The sequence below is a fragment of the Lagopus muta genome, chromosome 3 (genome assembly GCF_023343835.1).
Source record: "Lagopus muta isolate bLagMut1 chromosome 3, bLagMut1 primary, whole genome shotgun sequence".
In the NCBI taxonomy this organism is placed as follows: Eukaryota; Metazoa; Chordata; class Aves; order Galliformes; family Phasianidae; genus Lagopus; species Lagopus muta.
In genome coordinates this window covers 67,216,335-67,236,851 of record NC_064435.1, presented here as the reverse complement: position 1 = coordinate 67,236,851, position 20,517 = coordinate 67,216,335, and the positions used below count along the sequence as shown (strand labels likewise).

Sequence of the window (20,517 nt, the reverse complement as noted above, 5' to 3'; positions counted from 1 at the left end):
GTGATTGGCAGGTGGGAACAGAGCAGTAAGTATGCACAATAACTTTATTTAAAAGGTCGCACTTGTACAAGATTGAGCAAAATACACAGCTCATCTCTGCCACTCTCAGCTATTAACTTATATTCCTTATGGAATACGAGCTTTCACTCAAGGTCCAGATATCACCTCCTCCTCTTTTTACCTTCCAATAATTTGAGATTAAATATATATATATATATATATATATATATATATATATATATAAAAATATATATATAAATATATATATATATATGCATAGGAAGTTTACTAAAAGATAACACAAAGATGAAATCAGCTTTCATAATGTTATAATGCTTTCTAATTCACTTGATGTTTTAATAAATTTTGACAGAAAATAACACTTCCAGTATTTTTCTCATCTTTAAAAAGTGAGTGAACTACTCATGTCCCTCCTTCACTGAGATCAATTTTAGAAACACTAGTAGCTAGGACAGTAGGAGAACATCTACTCAGTGCCCTCCCAAGAGGGGCATAACTGAAGTATATCAACACTGCTTACAGAATGTTCTAATTGAAGTTGTATATGTAATTTTATTAATGAGGTAAAACTGTATGATTAGCAAAAGCTGAATCTGTAGGTAAATAAAAAGGAGAGCGACAGCCATAGCCACGAGACATAGCCTTAATTTTCCCCGACTACACGCCTTTAATCATCTTTCATTGTTTCTTAATAACAAAATCTTTTTTTTTTCCTGGCATAAGGGTCAATGTTAGATGCCAGTGCACAGAAACTGAATGCCATACTGTTTTTGCCACAGGTCACACTGCAAAGAAAGACGCCTCTGAACACATAAGATGCATGTCTACACATTCAGTATGAACAGCTAACTCTACACTGGGGAGGTTCTTCCTTGCCATTCCAGGATCATAGTGTGTTGACCAGTGCACCTAAACTCTTCTTTCTTTTGATGATGCCATAAATGATAACCTCAAGGCACAATTCACTACAATTAACTGATCCACTCTTTCTGCAGTTCGCTCACAATGAAAAATTAAGTATAAATCAGAAATAACAGTAACAACAGAGGGAGAAGGGCATTTTGCTGTAGAGGTCTGGAGTGGAGCGAAAGACACAGATTTTGCTGATGTGGCCTGCTGCTTAGGCAGGAAAAGCAACTGTAGTCATTTGGGTAAGAGACCAAGCAAATGGAGCCCACAGCAGCCTCAAGGAACATCCTGGCATTGCCTTGAAGCTGTGTCCCCATCCTAGCGGCTTCCTTGCAGTGCTAACGATGACAAAACATCTTGGGCACAGCTTGGCAGACAGCAGTCACAGACAGCACACGGTGTCCAAGGAGGACGACATCCTGGCCTCATTCCCACGGCAGCATCTGGGGCCAGCCCTGCTCCCTGACATAAAGTAGAGGAATTTTGTGGTTGGCTCTTTCCAAGTATCTGGAATTATATGCTTACTATAGAGAGAGCCAAGGTTGACTGAGTTCAGTGTTTCCATTTCTGTTTTGGTGGATCTAGTATGGGGTACCACAGTACCAGTTTCTACATGCCCATACTTTTTAAAATTACATTTCTTTGTTAGATTTTGAAACAGAATACTAGAGATAGGATAAATGCATGGAAGAGAAGTGGGATTTTCATGGGCAACCCATTAGAGAAAACTGGTACATATTTTATATATTTTATTTTTTTATAGGTGTATATTCCCTTTAACATGATGTAGGACTTAGGTAGAATGAACAAAGTAATAGTTGTTTTTGAGGCAGCATCTTCAGGAATAGATTTAAGAAGAAAATAATTTCTGCTTCAAGCAGCACAAAATAACCAACTTTCTCCTCAGTTCTTCCTACGGTAAATTTGTTTAAAAAGTACTGAGAAGCCTCTTTCCATATTATCAAGAAATTTAACTATTTGGTCTCAGGTATGAGTAACTTTAATATAGAGACAGAGGGGCTTATTTTTGTTATTTAATTTATTGCTGAACCTTCGAAAAATTGAAAAAACTAAGAAGTGTGTAGAAAGCAGTCTGTTCTAGGTGAGATATTCACTTACCATAACCAAAATGTTTTCTTTACGGTACTTGCAAATAAGCGTCACACAGTTTTGTTGGTTCATTCACATACCTTTGCCTCAAACTCTGAAATTATACTGGATTCATATGCACAGAGGATTCATTTCAGTGCAGTGCTTAAAAGTTTGGGAGGGACAGTTCTATCAGGCATGCTGCTCTTAGCCGTTATTTTGGAGGTAGACGACATTCAAGAACATGTAGATATTTTTTAATGAGCAAAAAAATGGCAACTGCAACTTGGCAACAGGTGTAGCTCTATTTACAGAAGAAATCTGATACCTTGAGGAGTCGAAAGGCTGTCATCCAGCATGTCCTGCTTTGCTCATCTTCAGCACACAACAACCTCAGTTCCTTCGTTTCATTTCTTACTCTGTTGGGCTATAGTGGATTAGAAAGAATTCAGCTCCATTCAGTAAAAACCAACAACACTGTAAGTTTACTGTAAAATAAAGGCAGATACAGTATATGTCTACAAATTGGACAGAGAAGGCTTACATCGCTCTGAATTCAGCCTCATCAGAAGCTGAACAAGTTTTGAATGAAATTCCTTTCTCTGCTTGATCCAGCAAGATAAACTTCAGAGCTCTGTAATACTTGCAATTCTTGCAGTTTGTAGGAACAAGGTACTCAAGTCATTTCAGAATGAGAAACAAAGAGCACACCTGATTTTGTTTGTTTGGAGACCCAATGTTTCAGTAACTGATTCTAAGACACTCAGAAGCCTTCAAAAATCAGATACGGAGACCAGATCCTTCCCTACCACACCCTCTTTGCTGTACCACCATCATTCCGATACAGTCATCACTCACACTGGAAGTTCTCCTGCAGTTTAAAGCTTTTCCTGCTGTTTATGTTCAGATTTTTATGCATCTCCCTGAGCAGTACTCTCATCATCTCCACATGTGGGCCTCCATGTTGCAAGCATCACAGATCAGCCCTCACAACTTTCTAACCTAATGCACTCAGTTGCTGATAGTGGCAGCTTCTGAAGCTGATCATAAATTAAGTGCCCAGTACCTGTAGGGAATGACAGGCTTTGTCCTGAATGGACCAGAAATGCCTATATTGGCATGATGTTGTCCTGTAGAGAGTGCCTGGGCTCTTCCCGCTGAGTACCTTCCAAATGTCTGCTTCCATCAGTTCAGTACATATCCTTAGCCAGCCTCTACTAAGTCAAACCGAAGCAGACTAGCTCCAGAACAGTTGCTAGGAAGGAGATGACTTCATTTCTGTCAATAAAACCAGCTCCCATCCATATTTTCTTGACAGAAAATGAGATGGAGCTTTGAAGTACTTTTTACTGACATTTCAGTGGCAGCACATAAAAGGGACAACTCTGGATGCAATCCGATCAGGAAAAAGACAGCTTATGCTGCTATGCCTTACTCTTCTTCCTCTATAAGAATAAGTTGTACAAGTATATGCATGTGCTAGAGAATGAGTGTCTCTAAAGGAAGCAGTATTAATAATAATTCTAAATGCTAAGAACTCTTCTGAACTGTTTTGGTTATTCTTGCCAAAAATGCAATCCTATCCATCAGCACAACAGTTTTAGAATCCTTAAGGGCAACTGCTTATTTGTATTTCCATCTTCCATGACAATCTTTCACTTGAAATAAATGCAAACCTCTGGCCCATAATTATGGTACAGTTACACAAGATCACAGTTTGATCTTTGCTGCTACACAGTTCTGGTGCTCACTATCCGAAGAATCTTTCCTGTTTCATCACAGTACCAGAAGAAAATGATTTCATGTGTAAGGTGAACCAAGGCCACCTCACAGGCACACCATGCTTCAGCACTGAGCTGATCCTGCACAGAAATTTCCCAATCCAAAGAAGCAACAGACAAAGTGTTAAAAATGTCACATAAAACGATGGCAAGATTCATAGAACATCTGCCAAACAAAAGACTTTCAAGATCAGGTTTTCCTGACAGGAATACTTGCTGACTTTTACATACAAACCCCATTTAGCTGGCAGGACGCTGAGCTACTGTCACCATCTTGTATTCTGAAAGAACTTTGTGAGATTTACCTTTATACAAAATCCATACTCGGCAGGTGCATTGTACAACTTCTTGCCTGCTATCAATGAGAAGATATTGCTGTCTTCTAGGTCAGCCAACAATTGCAAATGTCTTGGCTCCTGCAGGAGTAATGTGTTTTAGAACATGTAAGAATAACCTTCTGGAACACCTTGCTGCAAGCTCTGCAATCTTGAAAGACCAACATCCAACAGAGGGCAGTATGTGAACACTTTGCTCCTCAGACAGCCTGAAGTGGACACTGCGTGCTGCAATTACCAGCCTACTAGCCTAAGGTGCTTCATAGAAGTTGACAAAGTATTTATTCCAATGCACTGAATTGAAAATGGCATAGCCTATTTCATTGCTTCTGGAAACGCTGAAAATAAGATAACGCAAAATATTTTTTGAAGTAGCATTTAAAATAGATTAATCAACAACATGTTTGAAAAATAGGATTTTTCTTGCTAACCTTGTTAAGGTGACTTCAGCAATCACAATTCTGTTGTCTGGCTAGGTTGGTTTTGTTATATAACACAAAGCCACTGTCATAAACTGAGCCCAAGACTTGTTTTCATTTGATCATGGTTTGCTTATCCTTTTCTATGCAATAAAAAGGGAAACACTTTGTGCAAATATTAAAAAAAAAAAAAAGCAAAAAAAAAAAAAAAAATCCACTGTAAAAGAAGAAAATCACATGCTAGTAGTTGCAACTTCTTTTTTTAATCTTACCTTTGAAGTTCCTTTTGTAGAACAATAAAGTCCTGATCTCCTCAAACACACATACAATTTCTTCCATGATTTCCTACCCAGCTCCTTCACATGCAAGAAACCTTGTATTTCAGGACAGCTACTGGAGTTTAGAAAGTTCTGTTGGAGATGAAAACGTAAGTGATAACTGTCCTAAGCATTTATCATAAAATCGACATTTTTCTTTGCAGAAAAGACAGGCAAATTGCAAGTCACTTCACTGACTTTGGGCATTGTTTCACTATATGCTTAAATTGACCTACATGTTTTAACTGATTTACAGCCAAGATGGACATTCCTTCTCCTCCTGTCACATCTACCTGGCTAACTTTCTGCCATTTCCTTTGTGCCATGACTAGCAGCCTTAGTGATGCAAAGCCCAATGAACTACTGTTCAAACCCTCCCCAATCCAGAATAGCTCATGTCTTGACAGATACATGAAATGTGCCAAGACATCCAGTCTCCACACAGTTTCAACTGGAGGCAATTTGGCAACACGGCCAGGGGCACAGAACAGCAACGGCCACTGGCAGCTACAGCTGGACTGGTTTGAATGCAGATGTGAAGCAGGAGCCTTAATTACGAAGTTTGTGTTTCTGAATGTATGTTTCTGAAGCAGAATCTCAGTGTTTATTATACAGCAGGTTTATCTACAGTATGGTAAAAAGTCAATTCAGGTTTATGACTAAATCCTTCTCTGCATCCTCATTCTACTTGTGCTTGACCTGAAAGGACCTAAAGTAAGCATATTCATTATTTAAAGAAAGTAATAGCCCGTCCATACAATTCAGCCAACTAATCTAACTTGGAAACATTGGCCAAAATCTGCAACTTCATCCAAAGTTTCAGAGTGGGAACAGCCTACTGCAGGCTTCCCCATACCAAAGTCCCATACAGCATACATGCACCTGTCCCAGGGCAAGACGTATGACAGGCCTCGGGGATTGGACTCAATCACTTCCCGAGGCCCCTCCCAACCCCTGCAATTCTGTGATTCTGTGACAACAGAGTACATAACTCAAATAGAAACTCAGAGCAGTAAAATAAATGTCAGCAATGATACTACACCTCCAGATCCAGAAGTATTTAAGTTACGTTCTTGGCATAATTAGAGGGACCACATATGGAATCATTTCTTTTGCCGTATGTCAAAGGAAGGAAGTATTAACTATGGTTAGCCAGTTGATGGATTGTTCCTTTACTACAGTGGGCTAGATTTTTAAATGACAGAGAGCTTGGTAAGTAATTTAAACGCCAAACTCTTAATAAATTCATGTAATAGGAAGAAAAATTCATAAAACCTGTTGGTCTAGATACCTCTGAAATGTTGTATTTTGGTGTTATTTGGTAGGCAGTGCTCACAGAAAACAAACCAAAAACCACTGCCCTTTGTTAGAATTTTTAGTTGCATTAAAATTTACTCGTTTTTTATTTCCCTCCCAACATCTTATCTAACAGACTAGAAAAGCACAGTCAAATGTCTTGCTGTTTATAGTATAAATCTACTTCCCAGCTCTGGAAATTAGAGACCAAAGGAAGGCAATATTCTCTCTAAAGGCAGCTAAGCTATAGTCCAGGTAGATAAAACCAAAAGTAAACTAAGATGCAAGATTTTTGTATATCTGAGCAAGCCTAACATCAGAGAAAACAGATCCCACCATTATTAATGCTATTGTTAAGACTAGAAATAATAACTCTTAAAGCTGCACATGATATTCTGACATGATGCTTCATTTCTTTGCTATACTCTGTGTAACTAACAAACCAGCGCATACACTCGATGTTTGAGGTAGTCTTGGATGCAACATGCTTAATGACTACTAGATTGCAGGAAGTTTACCTTCAACAAATTACAGCAGTCACTGAAATTATGAACAACAGTTGCATGTTTGTTTTTAAAAACAAAGGGATATTTAATATAAATGCGTTAAGTAAGCTTTATTTTTACAGTTGTACAACAAACTAAAGAGTATGTATCCATGCTCTCTGCCCAACTCTCTTGCACTGTTAATCCCCATGAGTCAGCTCTTTTCCAGGATGGCACCTAACTGAACCTTCATGGAATCAACTCTCCTATTTCACAGTGTTGTACAGTTTTCCTATGAAATTGCACAAAACTCCAAACTCCAAAATTTCTTGCTCTTTTAATCAGTCCTTCTTCTCATCCTAACAAGCAAACTTGATTCCGCACTTAACACTGATGAAGAATCCAAGGTGTATTCACTTCTATTCCAACCAGTTTGGGTTCCTGATTACCACAAGATAAAGCACTGGAAAGAGTGCTTGCCCATTCAGAGTGCTTTCTCTCTGTGTGGGACACGTCCCTGCAGATTACCCAGACTGAATAAGTAGGCCATGAAGTACTTGCGTGGCGACATGAAGGAGAAGTTCCTGCTCTAGAAGTATTTAGTGCGCCATGAAAAGCTGGGTCCTAATTAGAGAAGTACGAGTGCAAAGTTGACCCAAGGACATTTGACTTTGTTGCACGTGAATTTCATTTTTAATTACAGAAACTGTCTTTTTGTTTCCCCCAAAAATGCATGTTAGTACATCAAGCTCTTTTTGGTGAAAATGGAACCGTTATTTATTAGATTTTAAAGTGGTTAGAGGTCAAAATGAGCAAACTAGTTCAAAAGCGAGTGGAAAATTCAGTTTTACTGAGTGGTCAATGTGAATTTGCACATGTGCAAAATGACAGAAATCAGTAGAGTTATTTGTACTTTGTTCATATACTTGAGCCTTCTGCTTCATAATTTCCCCATGTTATTCATGGTACATGTTATTCAAGTCTTTCAGGCACCACTGTCTTACACACTGAATATGGTATTATTTAACAGTGTGTTTTAATTTGGCCTCAACACCTGTGAGTTAAATGTCTCCTGTTTGAGAAAATGACTTAAAGTGAAAAAGATTTGACCAGAGGGTTTAGCATAGCGTGCTTAAATGTAAAGTTTAAGTGAACAAGCTACAGGTCAGGGTGGTAGCCCTTCTGCATCGTCCTCAAAGATTAACTGACTGCACCACAGCTACTTCATGAACAAGCAAGAAACTGTACAGTGACATCAAAACTTCAGTAAAAAATCAGGGCTCATACAAGTCACTGCCACCCAGATTACAGAACTCTAACAACACACAGGGTACACACACCTGTAATTTGGGCTGGGAAGCTTTATGTGGGGTAACTTTGCAAATAATACACCTAGTTTTCTGTAATTATCTGCATGCACTTTGGTTACTTTAAAATATTTTTGGTTACTTTAAAAATACTCGGTGTGTTAGGATTAGGAACCCAAAGCATAATCTAGGACTTCTATCTGAACTACTGACAGAAGTCAGCAAGGGGGGTAGCAGCTACTAGCACAAAAACACTAGAGAAGGAGAGAAAGTAAGTCCTTTTGTGACAGTAATACACAGAGGCAGCTGCCTCTGGGTACCCACAGAGCATTTACCTGAGAAAGCTCAATAACCATGGAACAAATACATATGAATACAGCTACAAATACTTTGTGTTTGTACCTTACATTTCAAAGCCAATGAGTTAGCTCTTTGTCAGGTCCAACATTAATAATACCTGCTAACTAAGCAGTCTTTCCCCAACCAGCCATTTCTAGACCTTTAAATTCCCCCTCCCCTTCCCCCTAACCTCTCCCCTACTGTTCCAAAAACTTGTGCACACAGATAACTTCCAGTACCTGCAAAAGTTGCGACTGTGGAATACTGCCATTTGTTTGTTGGCACCAGGCAACCATCTGCTCTGGAAAGAAATTCTAAACACAAGAAAACAAATGTAAGTTATACTATATTTCAACACTTTTATATAGAATCAGTGAAATTTTGTTCCAGTCATAATTTTATCAAACTATCATTCTTAAATCAACTTGGAGATCTCTTTTCACACAAAGTAACACTAGGGCTTTTAAGTGCCATTCTTTCCTCCCTTCTGGTCACCAAAGCTGTAAGCCATGAGGCCATGCAGCCAGAATCTGGATTTTTAAACATCCTGTACACAGTACTTCCTAAGTTCATTTTCCCAATGCTTCCTCTTCTCCTGAGGGCTTTCTGGGTCTTTAAAGGCCTCTACTTTCTAGGGAGGGACAGGAGAAGTGATCCTGCAGGTTGTGTACTCAACAGCTCTTCTTTATTGCACATTTTGCCACTGAATTTCAGTGTTTACCTCTCTATCCAGGAAGGCTATCACAAACTCTCTGTAACTCCACTTGCCTGCAGAACAGGAGAAATAAAAGGATATCTCTAACTTGCAGAGCCAAACAGGATGAAAATGCATTAAAAGAAATCTCATGTGGAAATGCTGCAGAATCTCCAGTAAGTACTTTTACCTTCAATAGTACTCTCCTTTTATCCAAATTACAGTTCTTTGGCATTGCATCTGTCTGAACCTAAAACTTGCTCAATCCCATCAGAGCACTCCACATGAGTTGCCATTCAAGGCTTATGTGTGACTGTTGATGCTTTCAGTTGGTTGTTCAACAATGAGTTTACATTCAGGACTTCAAACTTTTCAATCCATCTTTTGTAAAACCTACCCCTATATCTATTTGCAGTTCAGGATGATATAACACAGCCCACTATTTTTTCTTGTAACAACCAGTCAGCTGTGTGTTCTAGGAAATGAAATACTAAAAACTTAAAAAGGACAAGTGCAACGATTCTGACTGATGCCACATTCCCTGTTTCACATGCTACATTTGAATAATGTCAAAGTAAGCGTCTATTCTCTTCTCCCCCATCCTGTCATCACAAAGCAAATATTGCCTAACACAAAAACAAGGTGCTTCTGCAGACATTTTAATTTTCAGCCCTTCTTCACAGTATCTCATTCATGCTGAATTTTTACATCACAAAAGTCAAACAGCTCCTTGCTAAATAGATTACTTGATTTACATTTTTTTCCTTCAGTTCTCCTTTTCTTTTACCATCTTTAAAAGTGCTCATGTAATTCAGTACAATTCCGTTAAATCAGTCTTGAAATATTTCAACATTATTTCAAGCATGAAGACATGCAGAAATGCCTGAAATAAAACAATGACTACAACACAATGAATAACAACAAAAAATGTTCTAGTTGAAAACATTACCACTCTTCAGGCAATATAGATTTCAGTCTTTAAGGCATAAAGAGAAGCACTGAAGAGAAATCACTCTTCTGCCAGGTAGGTTGCACAATGAATTATGAAAGCTAACATTTACCAGCTTCTTTGAGAAGAAACAGTGCCATATGGCAATAGCTAATGCAATGGATAGGAAGCGTTTGCATTCTTAAACCAAAAGAATGATTTATTCTCAGATTGCAAGAGTCTGGGACTGAATGCCAAGCATTCTGCGTCTTACTCCCCTACTCTGTTATTAATTAAAGCACACCACATTAAACTATGTGCTAGCTCTTATGATACCAAACGTTCTGTAAAACATTCATGTGTTTTACAGTGAACATTTACAATGAACACTCAGGTGTTCACTGGTTATCAGATGGGAAGTTCAACAGAAGCGCAAAATTACAAACATTTTGTGTGCAAGAAGGCTTCAAGCAGTAAATCAAGGCATGAGCTCCAAAGCAAGCACTAAGAAATGACAAATGTGTGTGGAGGAACATATGTGAGGATGCAGCAGTTGTGCCTGACTGTCCATGAGAAAGGAAATTAATTTCTCACCTGCAATAACTTCTGCAATGAGTTTTCATGTGACCTCAGGTATCTTTTTGCTTCTGGCACCAGAAATACCAGACTGACACAAAATCTGTTCTAATCTAAACCTTCTTCAGATTGCCCTCCCTTCAGCAGTTTAGATGAGCTGCACCAACTGACTTAGGTTCACGTCACTTGCCTGCTCCCACTTAACTGTTCAGATAAAATCTGAGAAGTAATTCCCAAATAAGCAACTACACTACAGACAGTTGAAAATTACATCATTCTAAGGGCATGATAAGAGCAGTGTTACACACAGTTATGATATACCACTTACTTTTCTAACATGGATAAACATGAGGGCATGGAGAGGGTGAGTTTCAACGAGTAGCAAAGACAGAGCACACTAGTAAGGCACAGCCACATGGGAGACAACATTCAACATATATATACCATGAAGAACCGTAAATTCCTTGTACATAACAAGGGGTTACAAAGAGATTTTTTTAGTACTGCTCTCAGAAATTAAAAACTTGATACTGTATACTATTTGATCAACTTGCATCAAATCAAGGAACTTTGGGAAAGAATGAGAAAATTTGCTTGTTTTTCTTGAATCAATAAAGATTTTTCTGTGTTGGTCACACTCCAACACAGCAATGGTGATTTTTAAACAAGTATATAAACAAGTATATAAAGCCTCAACGTAGAAAAACAGTGGAGGCTTTTAGGCTGGGAATAGAATACAGGGAATATAAACATCACTTACAATTACTTTGGAAAGATTTCTGTTTGGTTTTGTTGTGCTTTTTTCTTTTTTTAATAGATCTTCTAAGACCTAGCAGTGCCCATCACTGTTACTGCAACCCATCCTCCTCTGTGGTACAAACAGTGAAGCAGAAAGACTCACCATGGGATTTTTGAAAAATTCATATTTTGCGTAATTCTTCCTGAACAAAAATTTACTTTCACTTCCCATTGTGGACTCAACTTGAACTATGAGCTCATGATCTTCCAAGCATCTCTCTGTGGAAAAAGAACATAATGTTAACACACAACCAACGAGAAGCAGCAGCAAAATCAACTTCCAGAGAATATTAGTGAAAGCAACTTAGTATAATTCCATTATCTTTATTGAAGTTAACAAAGCATTTTATAGCTCTCAAATCATACTGTCATGAGGTTTTAAAGGAACTAGGGCTTAAGCATTACAAAGTTTAATGTTACATGGCAGAGTTTGTTAAAAATATCTTTTGCTGGGGCTACACAAGCATGGACTTCTGAGAAAAGAAGAAACAGTGTGCCTCACTGTCTGTCAGTAGCTGAAATAATACACACTAATCTCTGCCTTGTTTTTTTTCTATTTGCTGTGGAACTGGAAACATGGAAAGATTTAAGGGGGAAAAAATTGTGAAAAGGCCACTGTTAGGTCTTGAACTATAGTGGAAATACAGTGTCTTATTTGACTACGCTCTATTAAAATAGTTCATTTCAAGGTGAACTTCAGGCCTTTATTGTAGATGCTAGACAATGGGGTTTATTATGAAAAAGGTCACAGGATCTACTTTACAAGAATACTGACAGAGACAAATGTTTTGTACACATGACAGGGCAATTTTCTGCTCTACATTTGGTTACAAGGTAACTCCCCATAACCACTATTTCTTTGGTCAAAAGAATGACACATCAAAGCATGATCAGATAGCTTAACAAATCCAATTCAGTGAAAGCAGTAACTCAAAAGAGGGCAACTGGCCTAAGTGTACACTACTAAATGAAATCATTATCTTGGCAAATCTTCAAAAGTTTCTAAGAAAATACGTAACGTTCTTCAAAAGTCTCATAGCCAGTACTTTCCTCTCACATGTAATAGGGAATAAAAAGTGAGGTCAAACAAAAAGTGACTTTCACATAGCTCTATCCAAATCACATCACTGGCTGACCAAAAAAGTTTGGATAGCCCCTTCCCCACTTCATATTCCTGCATCCTGCATTCTCACAATTAGAAATGCCAGCCAGCCCCCCAGGTTCACTTGGGGAATATTCTGGATATAAAGCAACCGGTATCTCAAAAAGCAGCACGTTCTTGAATGTCTCTTGAATTATCTGAGTTGGCATAATGACGCCAAGTTCTTTGAAAATTTAACTCCTCCCTGAATGATCCCATTGTCTTTCATCTGCACTTAGACTGTCAGTCATCACCATCTCATTGATGAACGCAGAATTTGCCATGCTTTTGCAATGTCCAGCTTTGCTACAGATTACATTTCAACACTGAAAATTTTCCACATTGGGTGGCTTTTACATTAAGAGCTGCTTCCTAATGCATTAGCCACAACACCACTTTTAGGGACAGTTCTTTGACTACTGTACACTGGAACACTACCACTGATATAACTTAGTGACATTTCATACTACCAGAGTCCTCATCATCTGAATCCCTCTACATTATCTAGAGGCTTCACAGGTGAAGTTTCAAATATTGCCACTGATTTATTGCTGTTGTCATGGTTTGCAAAAACCCCTTAGGTCAATCTCCTATCTTCACACCATGAGGAAAATGATGGGACTTGGAGGGTGGATGGTCTTTCCATTGTTTTTTTTTATTGTTGTTGTTTTTTTTTTTCCTCCAAAAATTTGCTAAGTTATATTGATAGTAATCTTCATCACAGTATGAACCCGGAAAGAAATGCTTTACTGCTGGATGCTTCTGTTACCTCACAAAGTTGTGATCTTTGCTTTCCTAACACACTGTAGACTTGCCTAAAGGCAAGGACAAACCATGTCTCCTTTCTTCTGCAGTACAGAAGAACAGTTGTCAGTTTGGCATTCATAGGTCAAGTATGTGAAAGGAAGTTAGTCTGGGTTGGCCGCTTGGAAAATCCTGGGCAATTTGCACTAGGTTAGTACAAGTGGTATGGAATGCCATTTGATATGCCAGCAACTAAACTTCAGCCCTGCTTTGAGCTTTCTTCTACAAAACCAGAAGCACAGATGTCAGCCTGTTAAGTTCAACAGGTCAGTTTGTCTTCAAGTGTCATTGTAGCAAAAGTGACCAGAAATACCTCTTTCCTTATCAGATAGCATTGACTCAGTCTCCTCTAAGCAGGTGCCAGAGGGACAGAACATACTTCTTTTTTTCCTCCAAACTGCCCTCCATTACCAACTAGACATATACAGAAGTGTGGAACTGACACAAGGTGGGAACATTAGTCAGATTCCATACTGAACAACACACAGGCATGTCCCATAATTAGTGTGAAAAAGCCCACCCTGTTTTTGTATTTTAGCAAGCAGTGTGGGTTACACTTTTAATTTGTTCACATTAAAGCAAATCAAATTCAATGCACGTGTAAACAAAAAATATATGCATGAAACTCTGCATTATTATTTCTATTAATTTCTAATACAGATATCTCATCCTATTCCTAAATTAATGATAGTTAAGATTGGAGTAGCACGAGGAGAACAGCACATTTTAAGAAGAGCTTAGGTATGTATTTCCAGATACAAATGTAATAACATGACCAAGTTTCACACTGCTTACATCTTGACCACAAAGCATTTTAGATAGATACTAGTTGCAAAGTGCAGCAGCAATCATTTACACATGTCAAATCTAAGCGAGTCTCATGATAGATTGCCACCATTGCCTCCAGTGAAAGTAAAAATAATCTGTGCAATCCAACAGCTGCTATTTGCAAGCTTGTATGTTGTTTGGAAGACAATTGAGTATGTGTGGAAAGTAACCAGTTAGAGGAAGGCTCCTTAAAAACTGGGACCTAGAAGATCACCATAGTGATAACTACATGGTAGCGCTGAAGATTTACTCTTGTCCTCAGTCTGACCAGTACTAAAAGATGAACTGGTTCTGCAAACAGAACTCTTTGAAACAAATGTTAGGCAAGCCCAAGAAAAAGATGTTAAATGAAAGGAATTTGCTTCCTTTGGTGGGCTTCTGGATTGCCACCTGCAGCTCCAAGTCAGCAAAGATATCTCAGTGTATCTTCTATAGAAACATAAGATCACAGGATTCTCGCTGCTCTGAAAACATTTTTCTTTCCACACTGCTAAATTTCTATCCATCATGGCTTCATATTTCTGCTACATCAGATGTGCTATCTTAATTTTAGAGGGAAAAATATGGAACTTCGGTCAGCTACTGGTATCTTCACCTGAGGTGAGGAGATTAGTACCTTAATCTGACAGTATTTGACATACATAGGGAGGCACTTAGGTCACCAAGAACCTGAAAGTATGCAGCCACATAGCAGAACTCAAACTGCAACCACAAGAGGGTGAACGCCTAGAAGCTGGTATTTGAAATTCATTGCGTATGTCGCAATGAACGCTTAGGTCCCCACAAGATGAATTTCTATCCCCTTCGCTGCCCACACCCCTTCAAGCACTAAACATGTAAATTCTGTATCGTGTCTTTTGGACACTTGAAACGTTCGCCTCACGCCCTCAAACAATGCGCTGCTTTGCCTGGCCTTCAGCTATGGAGCCTGGGGACAAAGTCTGGTGGCTGCTGGCGTCATCGCCTACACCCCTACTTCTGTGGGACAGCCTTTGTGCTCCGCTGAGAGCGAGAGCCCCGAGACAGGCAGGCTCTAATGTATATAAATGCAGCTGATAAGTATCTTGCTCTTTTCCCATCATTGTTAATTACCAAGTTATTTGTGTGTAAACAGAAGCTTTTGATTTCCTAATCAGCCTCCTGCCCGTTTCATTCAGAGATGTCACACACCAGAGTTTGACAGCACAATTAGTCACCATGGAAGCTATTGTGATGTCACAAACACTGAATTGTGGCATCATTGAATGAATCTGGCAGGAGAAGGATGTTGGTCACAAAGGAGAAGGCTTCTGTTTACACAATACCTTGGTAATCAGCAATGATGGGAAAGGGAATATAGCAAAAGGGAGCCTGGTAGTTTAATGAGCATTGATAAAACTCAACATTTGTAAAGGCTGTTACAAGTGTGCATATGGCACATGAAGCAAAGGATATAAAGATTCTGTAATTTATACCTTAATTCTTCACCTCATCCTACGTCCTCAAAACTGAAAGTATACCACAGCCACATATAAATGCTTCCTGTTAATTTTTTCACAGATTTATATATTAGGAGAGATACTCAATTAAAATCCCTGAATAATCAGAATATCCAACCATTCCTCTTCTTTTTTTTCTTTTTTTCTTCTTTCTTTTTTCGAGTGCTATTCTGTGGAGCAGTGAACCTATGTTAAGCAATGTCAACATGGGGCACTGTATTTCCAGCAAATTCTTTCTTATTCATAAGGATTCTGAATTACGTTTTTAGAACTAAAAAACTCTATTAGCTACAGACAGCAGTCACAGTCCTAGTGCTGTTGACTGCAGCTTACAGTTTGTCTTCCTTTATTTTCTAGAAAAAGACTCACCATTAAGCACATCGACTAATACTCCAAATGCTACGCTTTTCTAAAGCACTGTCCTATGGCAGAATTTTAGACAGCACATCTGAACAATATGTAGTTGCATACTGTGCATCAGAGCCACGCAACTCATCAGAGCCACAAAATAACAGGAAAAGCAAGACCGAATAACACAAGATTCTTTCGGGTAGTGTAATTAAACCGATTTGTGGTGTTATTTAACTCCTCACAGTTTTTCTTCTTGCTGCCTTCTTGGAAATGTAACCATGACACCTTAATTCCAGTCAGGTGAAGAATACTGCCTGGGGAGCAGATGCCACCACTGGTCCGGGGTCTGCCCATGTACCTGGTGGTGCCACTGCTTTTCCTTCCCCAGGTCAAGTTTGGCAGCCCCCTGCTCCCCCCCCACCCCCGCTCCAGCTTCCATAAGCACTGCTGAGGGCATGTGAAACCGAGTGTGCTCTCCAGGGCTCTGACTGGTGATGAGCTGAGCTGTTCACAGGACCAGCTCCATGGATCAGGCTTAATTTGCCTAAGCTGTTTATGTGCAATAGCTTCAGACACAGCAAGGTAGCAACAGAGCTCTAGTGTGAGGATTAGGCAGTTACTGTTATTTTTTAAAATAAAAATAGAAGATGGGAAACAAGAGAAAGGCTTAACACAACAAATTGCAATACACAAAGGCACGTATGTGGCTTCAGCTAATGTCACAAATAAAAGCAGCAGAAAGGAAACGATCCAGCTGAAAGCGCATTCACATGAACCACCCGTCAGGTCCCCAGGTAACCACGCCACCCCTTTAACCATTCCCTACCTAATCCTAGGTGAGGGTGATGCTCCACTAGAGTCCAGCTGTTATCATCCACACAATGACTTTTGTAAACCAGCAGCTGGCAGAGGTCCCTGGCTGTCATGTCTGCTAGAATCTCGACCACTTTGCTCGTTCCATCTTCACTAAAGACTTTTACATCCTGCAACATAAAGGGTACACTTACAGATCAGCAGCTCTGGAAAGAGGCAAACCGCACGGCCGCCGCCGGACGGAGCGAGTCCTCGTTGTGCCTGGGCTGGGGGAGCTGCAGCAGGGGCACGTCGGGTGGGCGTGTGGCACTGGGCAGCACTGGTGGCGAGGCCTTGGCCTCCTGCCCCTCCCCCAGTGCCTCCCTGCACCAGACAAAGATGAAGCAGCGTTAATAGGACCACATAGACAGGAGCAAGCCGGCAGCAGGTTCTTTATCAGGCTGTGCGAGGAAAGCAAATGTGAAAAATGAAGGGAGTGAGCGCTCCTGCAGGGCACTGGGGTGCAGGAAGGCAGACGTGGTGGGCACCTGCTGTTCTCCCGTCGGTGCAGTTGGAGGCCTCTGGATGCTGGCGGAGTGGCAGGCCAGGACCCTGGGGAGAAAATGGCTTGTGGAGCCCTGCTAACTTTGGGCTGCCGTGCCAGGGAAGTGCCACGCGCGGCTCAGTACACGCAGTGCTCTCCTTTCCCGACTTCTCCATCCTGGATTCCGAGTGCTTCGGAACCAAACCTGCCTGACCCACACATCCCAGATAATAAAAGAGAGAAAGAGCAAGTCAGGAACCTTCTCCCCACCTCCTGGATTACACAGATGCTCTCCTCTTGGCATTGTTCTGCTCAGACACGACACAGACACACTTGCTGTGGAATTATGTCCCCCACCAGCCCGCAGCTTGACGCTGGAGAGGAACTCCCCGCTTCCAACGCCGCATTCTGGCCGGAGAAGACAAACCTAACAAAAACCCGGAGGGTAATCCGAGACGGAAAATCTTACCTCAGCAGCACGTAAGAGGCAGCAGTCGGAAGAACAAGATGGCATTTTAAACACCGATCGCCTCTTGGCAGAGAGTTTGCTCTGCTGCCGGCCTCGGGGCCGGGCCGGGCCCTGCCCGCTCAGCACCTGTCGCCTCCCTGCCCGGGCTGCGGAGCGAAGCGGCCCCGCCGAGCTCCGCTCAAAGGGTTACACGCAACCTTTGCGGTAGTGAATCAAACCACACCGCGCAGACCAATCCTAGCCCTCCCTCCGACTGATGTAATCGTTTCCCACACACTATCAGACTTCCAAATTATTCCCGCCCCCCCACCTCCCCCCCCCCACACCCTCCCATACAACAACAACAAAAAACTTACAAAGGAAACTCGCTTTCACGCCCGCCGCCCTGCGGGCACCCCTCCGGCAGCCCAAAGGGGAAGCCCCGCGGCCGCTGCAGCCTGGAGGGAGGAGTCAGCCCGGACAGCAAAAAGTTGTCTTTAAAAAAGAGCGCTCTGATCGGGCCGGCAAACTGCAAACCCAACAGCGAGCGAGACGGAAAGTTGCTCCAGTTTGCAGGGAAAGAGGAGGCGACAGTACCCATTTAATTCTATTTCTTTACTGACTACTTTCCCGTCACAATCGACTGAAAAGGAATGGTACGAGTGAAAAGAATTCCCTGCTACTTTCTGCGGGGACACCAGCGGGTGCTGTCCCTCGCAAGCAGCCCAAGCAGCTCCTCACCAGGCCTTGCTGGGCCTGGGGGGCTGAGGCTGCACTCAGTGCCTGCTGCTGACCGGTTCCAGGCAGGAGGAAAGCTCTTCTATCAAGGGTGCCTCTCTCATACCAGAGTAAGCTGTACAACCACCCTGCTCCTGTGAATGGCAAGTCTTGGTGGGGTACCGCCAATGGAAGAAACCTGCCACTGCCGTTCAGACCCACTCAGGTCGTGCTTCCTCGTGCTCCCAACCATCCGTCCTTGCCCTGAGTGCGGCCAGACACCGGGGCTCTGGGGAAGCACGCTGGCATCTCACTGCACAGACACGAGCCGAGCTGTGTCAAAAACCCCACCACGCTTATGGCCACGGCTGATCGCAGCAGTGCTCCATCATGGTGCCTTTAAAGCCAAGGGACAGGCTGCACGCAGGAATTAAGAAGTTAACATCACTGACTATTAATAGTGCTGAGTTTGCCATCAAGGACAGCGCAAGGCCGCGTATCGCCACTGACATCAGGGATATAAAAGACTCCATCAGCAGCAGACAGAACGGCCTGAGCTGAACCTCACAACAGAGGACAAGAGAGAGGAGTGATGTGAAACCCCATCCCTCTGCAGAGGCGAGACCGCCAAGGTCCCAGAGAGGCTGATGCAAAGTGTAAGAGGATGCCCTGCCCTGCAGAGTGCTGCAGAGCATGACCTACAGCCACAGCAGAGCCACTGACTCACAGTAAGGATTCGGCTCAAAACTTTCGGACACTTCCAGCAACAAAAGAGGCAGATAACGATATTTCACTAGCAGAGGGGTCCTGAAGTGAGTTGGTTCAATCCAACCCTCACACACTCCCTATCGTGTCTCCCCTCCCCCCCCTCCTTTTTTTTAACCACTTAAAGACATGAAGAGATCCCCAACCAAACTTCTTCCATCAGAAATATTATTTCACTTGCAAAATTTATTTGGAACTTAATATCTGCAAAAGAAAATGAAGCAGAACTCATTCTGAAAAAAGCACCGCAATAATGAAATCGCTTAGCTTGCAGCGGGGTTCAGAAAGTTAGCCTGACACTTCTGCCCTGCATCCCTCAGAGAAATGCAGTAAGATACAACAGCACTGCCTGCAACAGTGATTTACAAAAGGCCCCAATTACGTCAGCAGCACAAGGCACCTTCTATTCAAAATTAAGGTTAAGAATGCTAAGCCAACCAGAGCACTATATTGGCTGAACATTCAGTGCTTTACAGCGCAGAGGAGCAGATAACAGACTGCGCCATTGTTCTGTGCGGAATTCTTCCCTCCAGCTTTTTTTCTTTTTTTTTTTCTTTTTTTTTTTTTTTTAAAGACAAAGGCTTAAAAATCAAAAATTTAAAAGAAGATTAATATTCACCACTTCACTAGTTGCATATAATGGGTTGTGTATCAGGAGTGCCCTCATGGCTATTTCATCTCCCAGCCTCAGCTCCTCAACCTCATAGTACCAAGCGGAGCATTTTACATGCATCAAGTAATGCAAACAGCATGCACTACTAGAGAGGACAAAAAAGTAAGCCCAGTTGTGTCATGATTACATTACTTTCCTCCTCCTTCACCACTTTTATATTTGTGCTATCTTCTTTCCTTTTTGTGCAAAAGAAATCTTAAAAGCGTATATAATCATCACACACACACACAAAAAAAAAAAAGACAAACCCTTAGGCTTTGAAGAGAAGTTATGCTGACAATCTTTGGAGCAAATGGATCAGCTTTTGCATTGTACAATCTGAAACAGATTACAGTGTAATTGATGCCAGTGCCAACCAACCTCTGCTGTCCTGGGCTTTAACTCCCAGCTGAGTCTAAGGAGAGAGCACTGAGGATGAGAGACCGTCTGACAGCAACCTAGCAGAGAAAAGGCTGCTGTATGTTAGTTCTTCACACGTTTTCCTTTGTAATAGCAAACATCACAGGAAGCCATTAAAATACACCAAAGAGTCATTTCAGCTTTCTGTTGTACTAAGAGCCGCCCATCAATCCAGCAAGTTTCGATATTCATCTTCAAATGTCACTTGTTTGTTCAGACTTTAGAAGCATACCACCAACGATGTTAATAAAAAAGAAAAGTGAATTGAAATGCATGTACTTTG

At 41.2% G+C, this 20,517-nt stretch overlaps 1 protein-coding gene across 6 annotated transcripts in view; it reads right to left on the bottom strand.

The window, feature by feature from the left end:
• GRB10 (growth factor receptor bound protein 10) overlaps positions 1 to 20,517 on the bottom strand; it is a 138,693-nt gene that overhangs the window by 10,983 nt on the left and 107,193 nt on the right. For all 6 annotated transcript variants that reach the window (XR_007376040.1, XM_048940247.1, XM_048940246.1 and 3 more), the window contains 6 exons: positions 16,723 to 16,879; positions 11,398 to 11,513; positions 8,538 to 8,612; positions 4,827 to 4,964; positions 4,106 to 4,216; positions 2,348 to 2,446 (listed from right to left, as the gene is read on the bottom strand). Coding sequence is in view for 5 of the 6 variants with exons in the window: in XM_048940247.1 (XP_048796204.1) it covers positions 2,348 to 2,446; positions 4,106 to 4,216; positions 4,827 to 4,964; positions 8,538 to 8,612; positions 11,398 to 11,513; positions 16,723 to 16,879 (696 nt within the window). In the remaining variant the exon portion in view is untranslated. The remainder of the gene's footprint in view (positions 1 to 2,347; positions 2,447 to 4,105; positions 4,217 to 4,826; positions 4,965 to 8,537; positions 8,613 to 11,397; positions 11,514 to 16,722; positions 16,880 to 20,517) is intronic.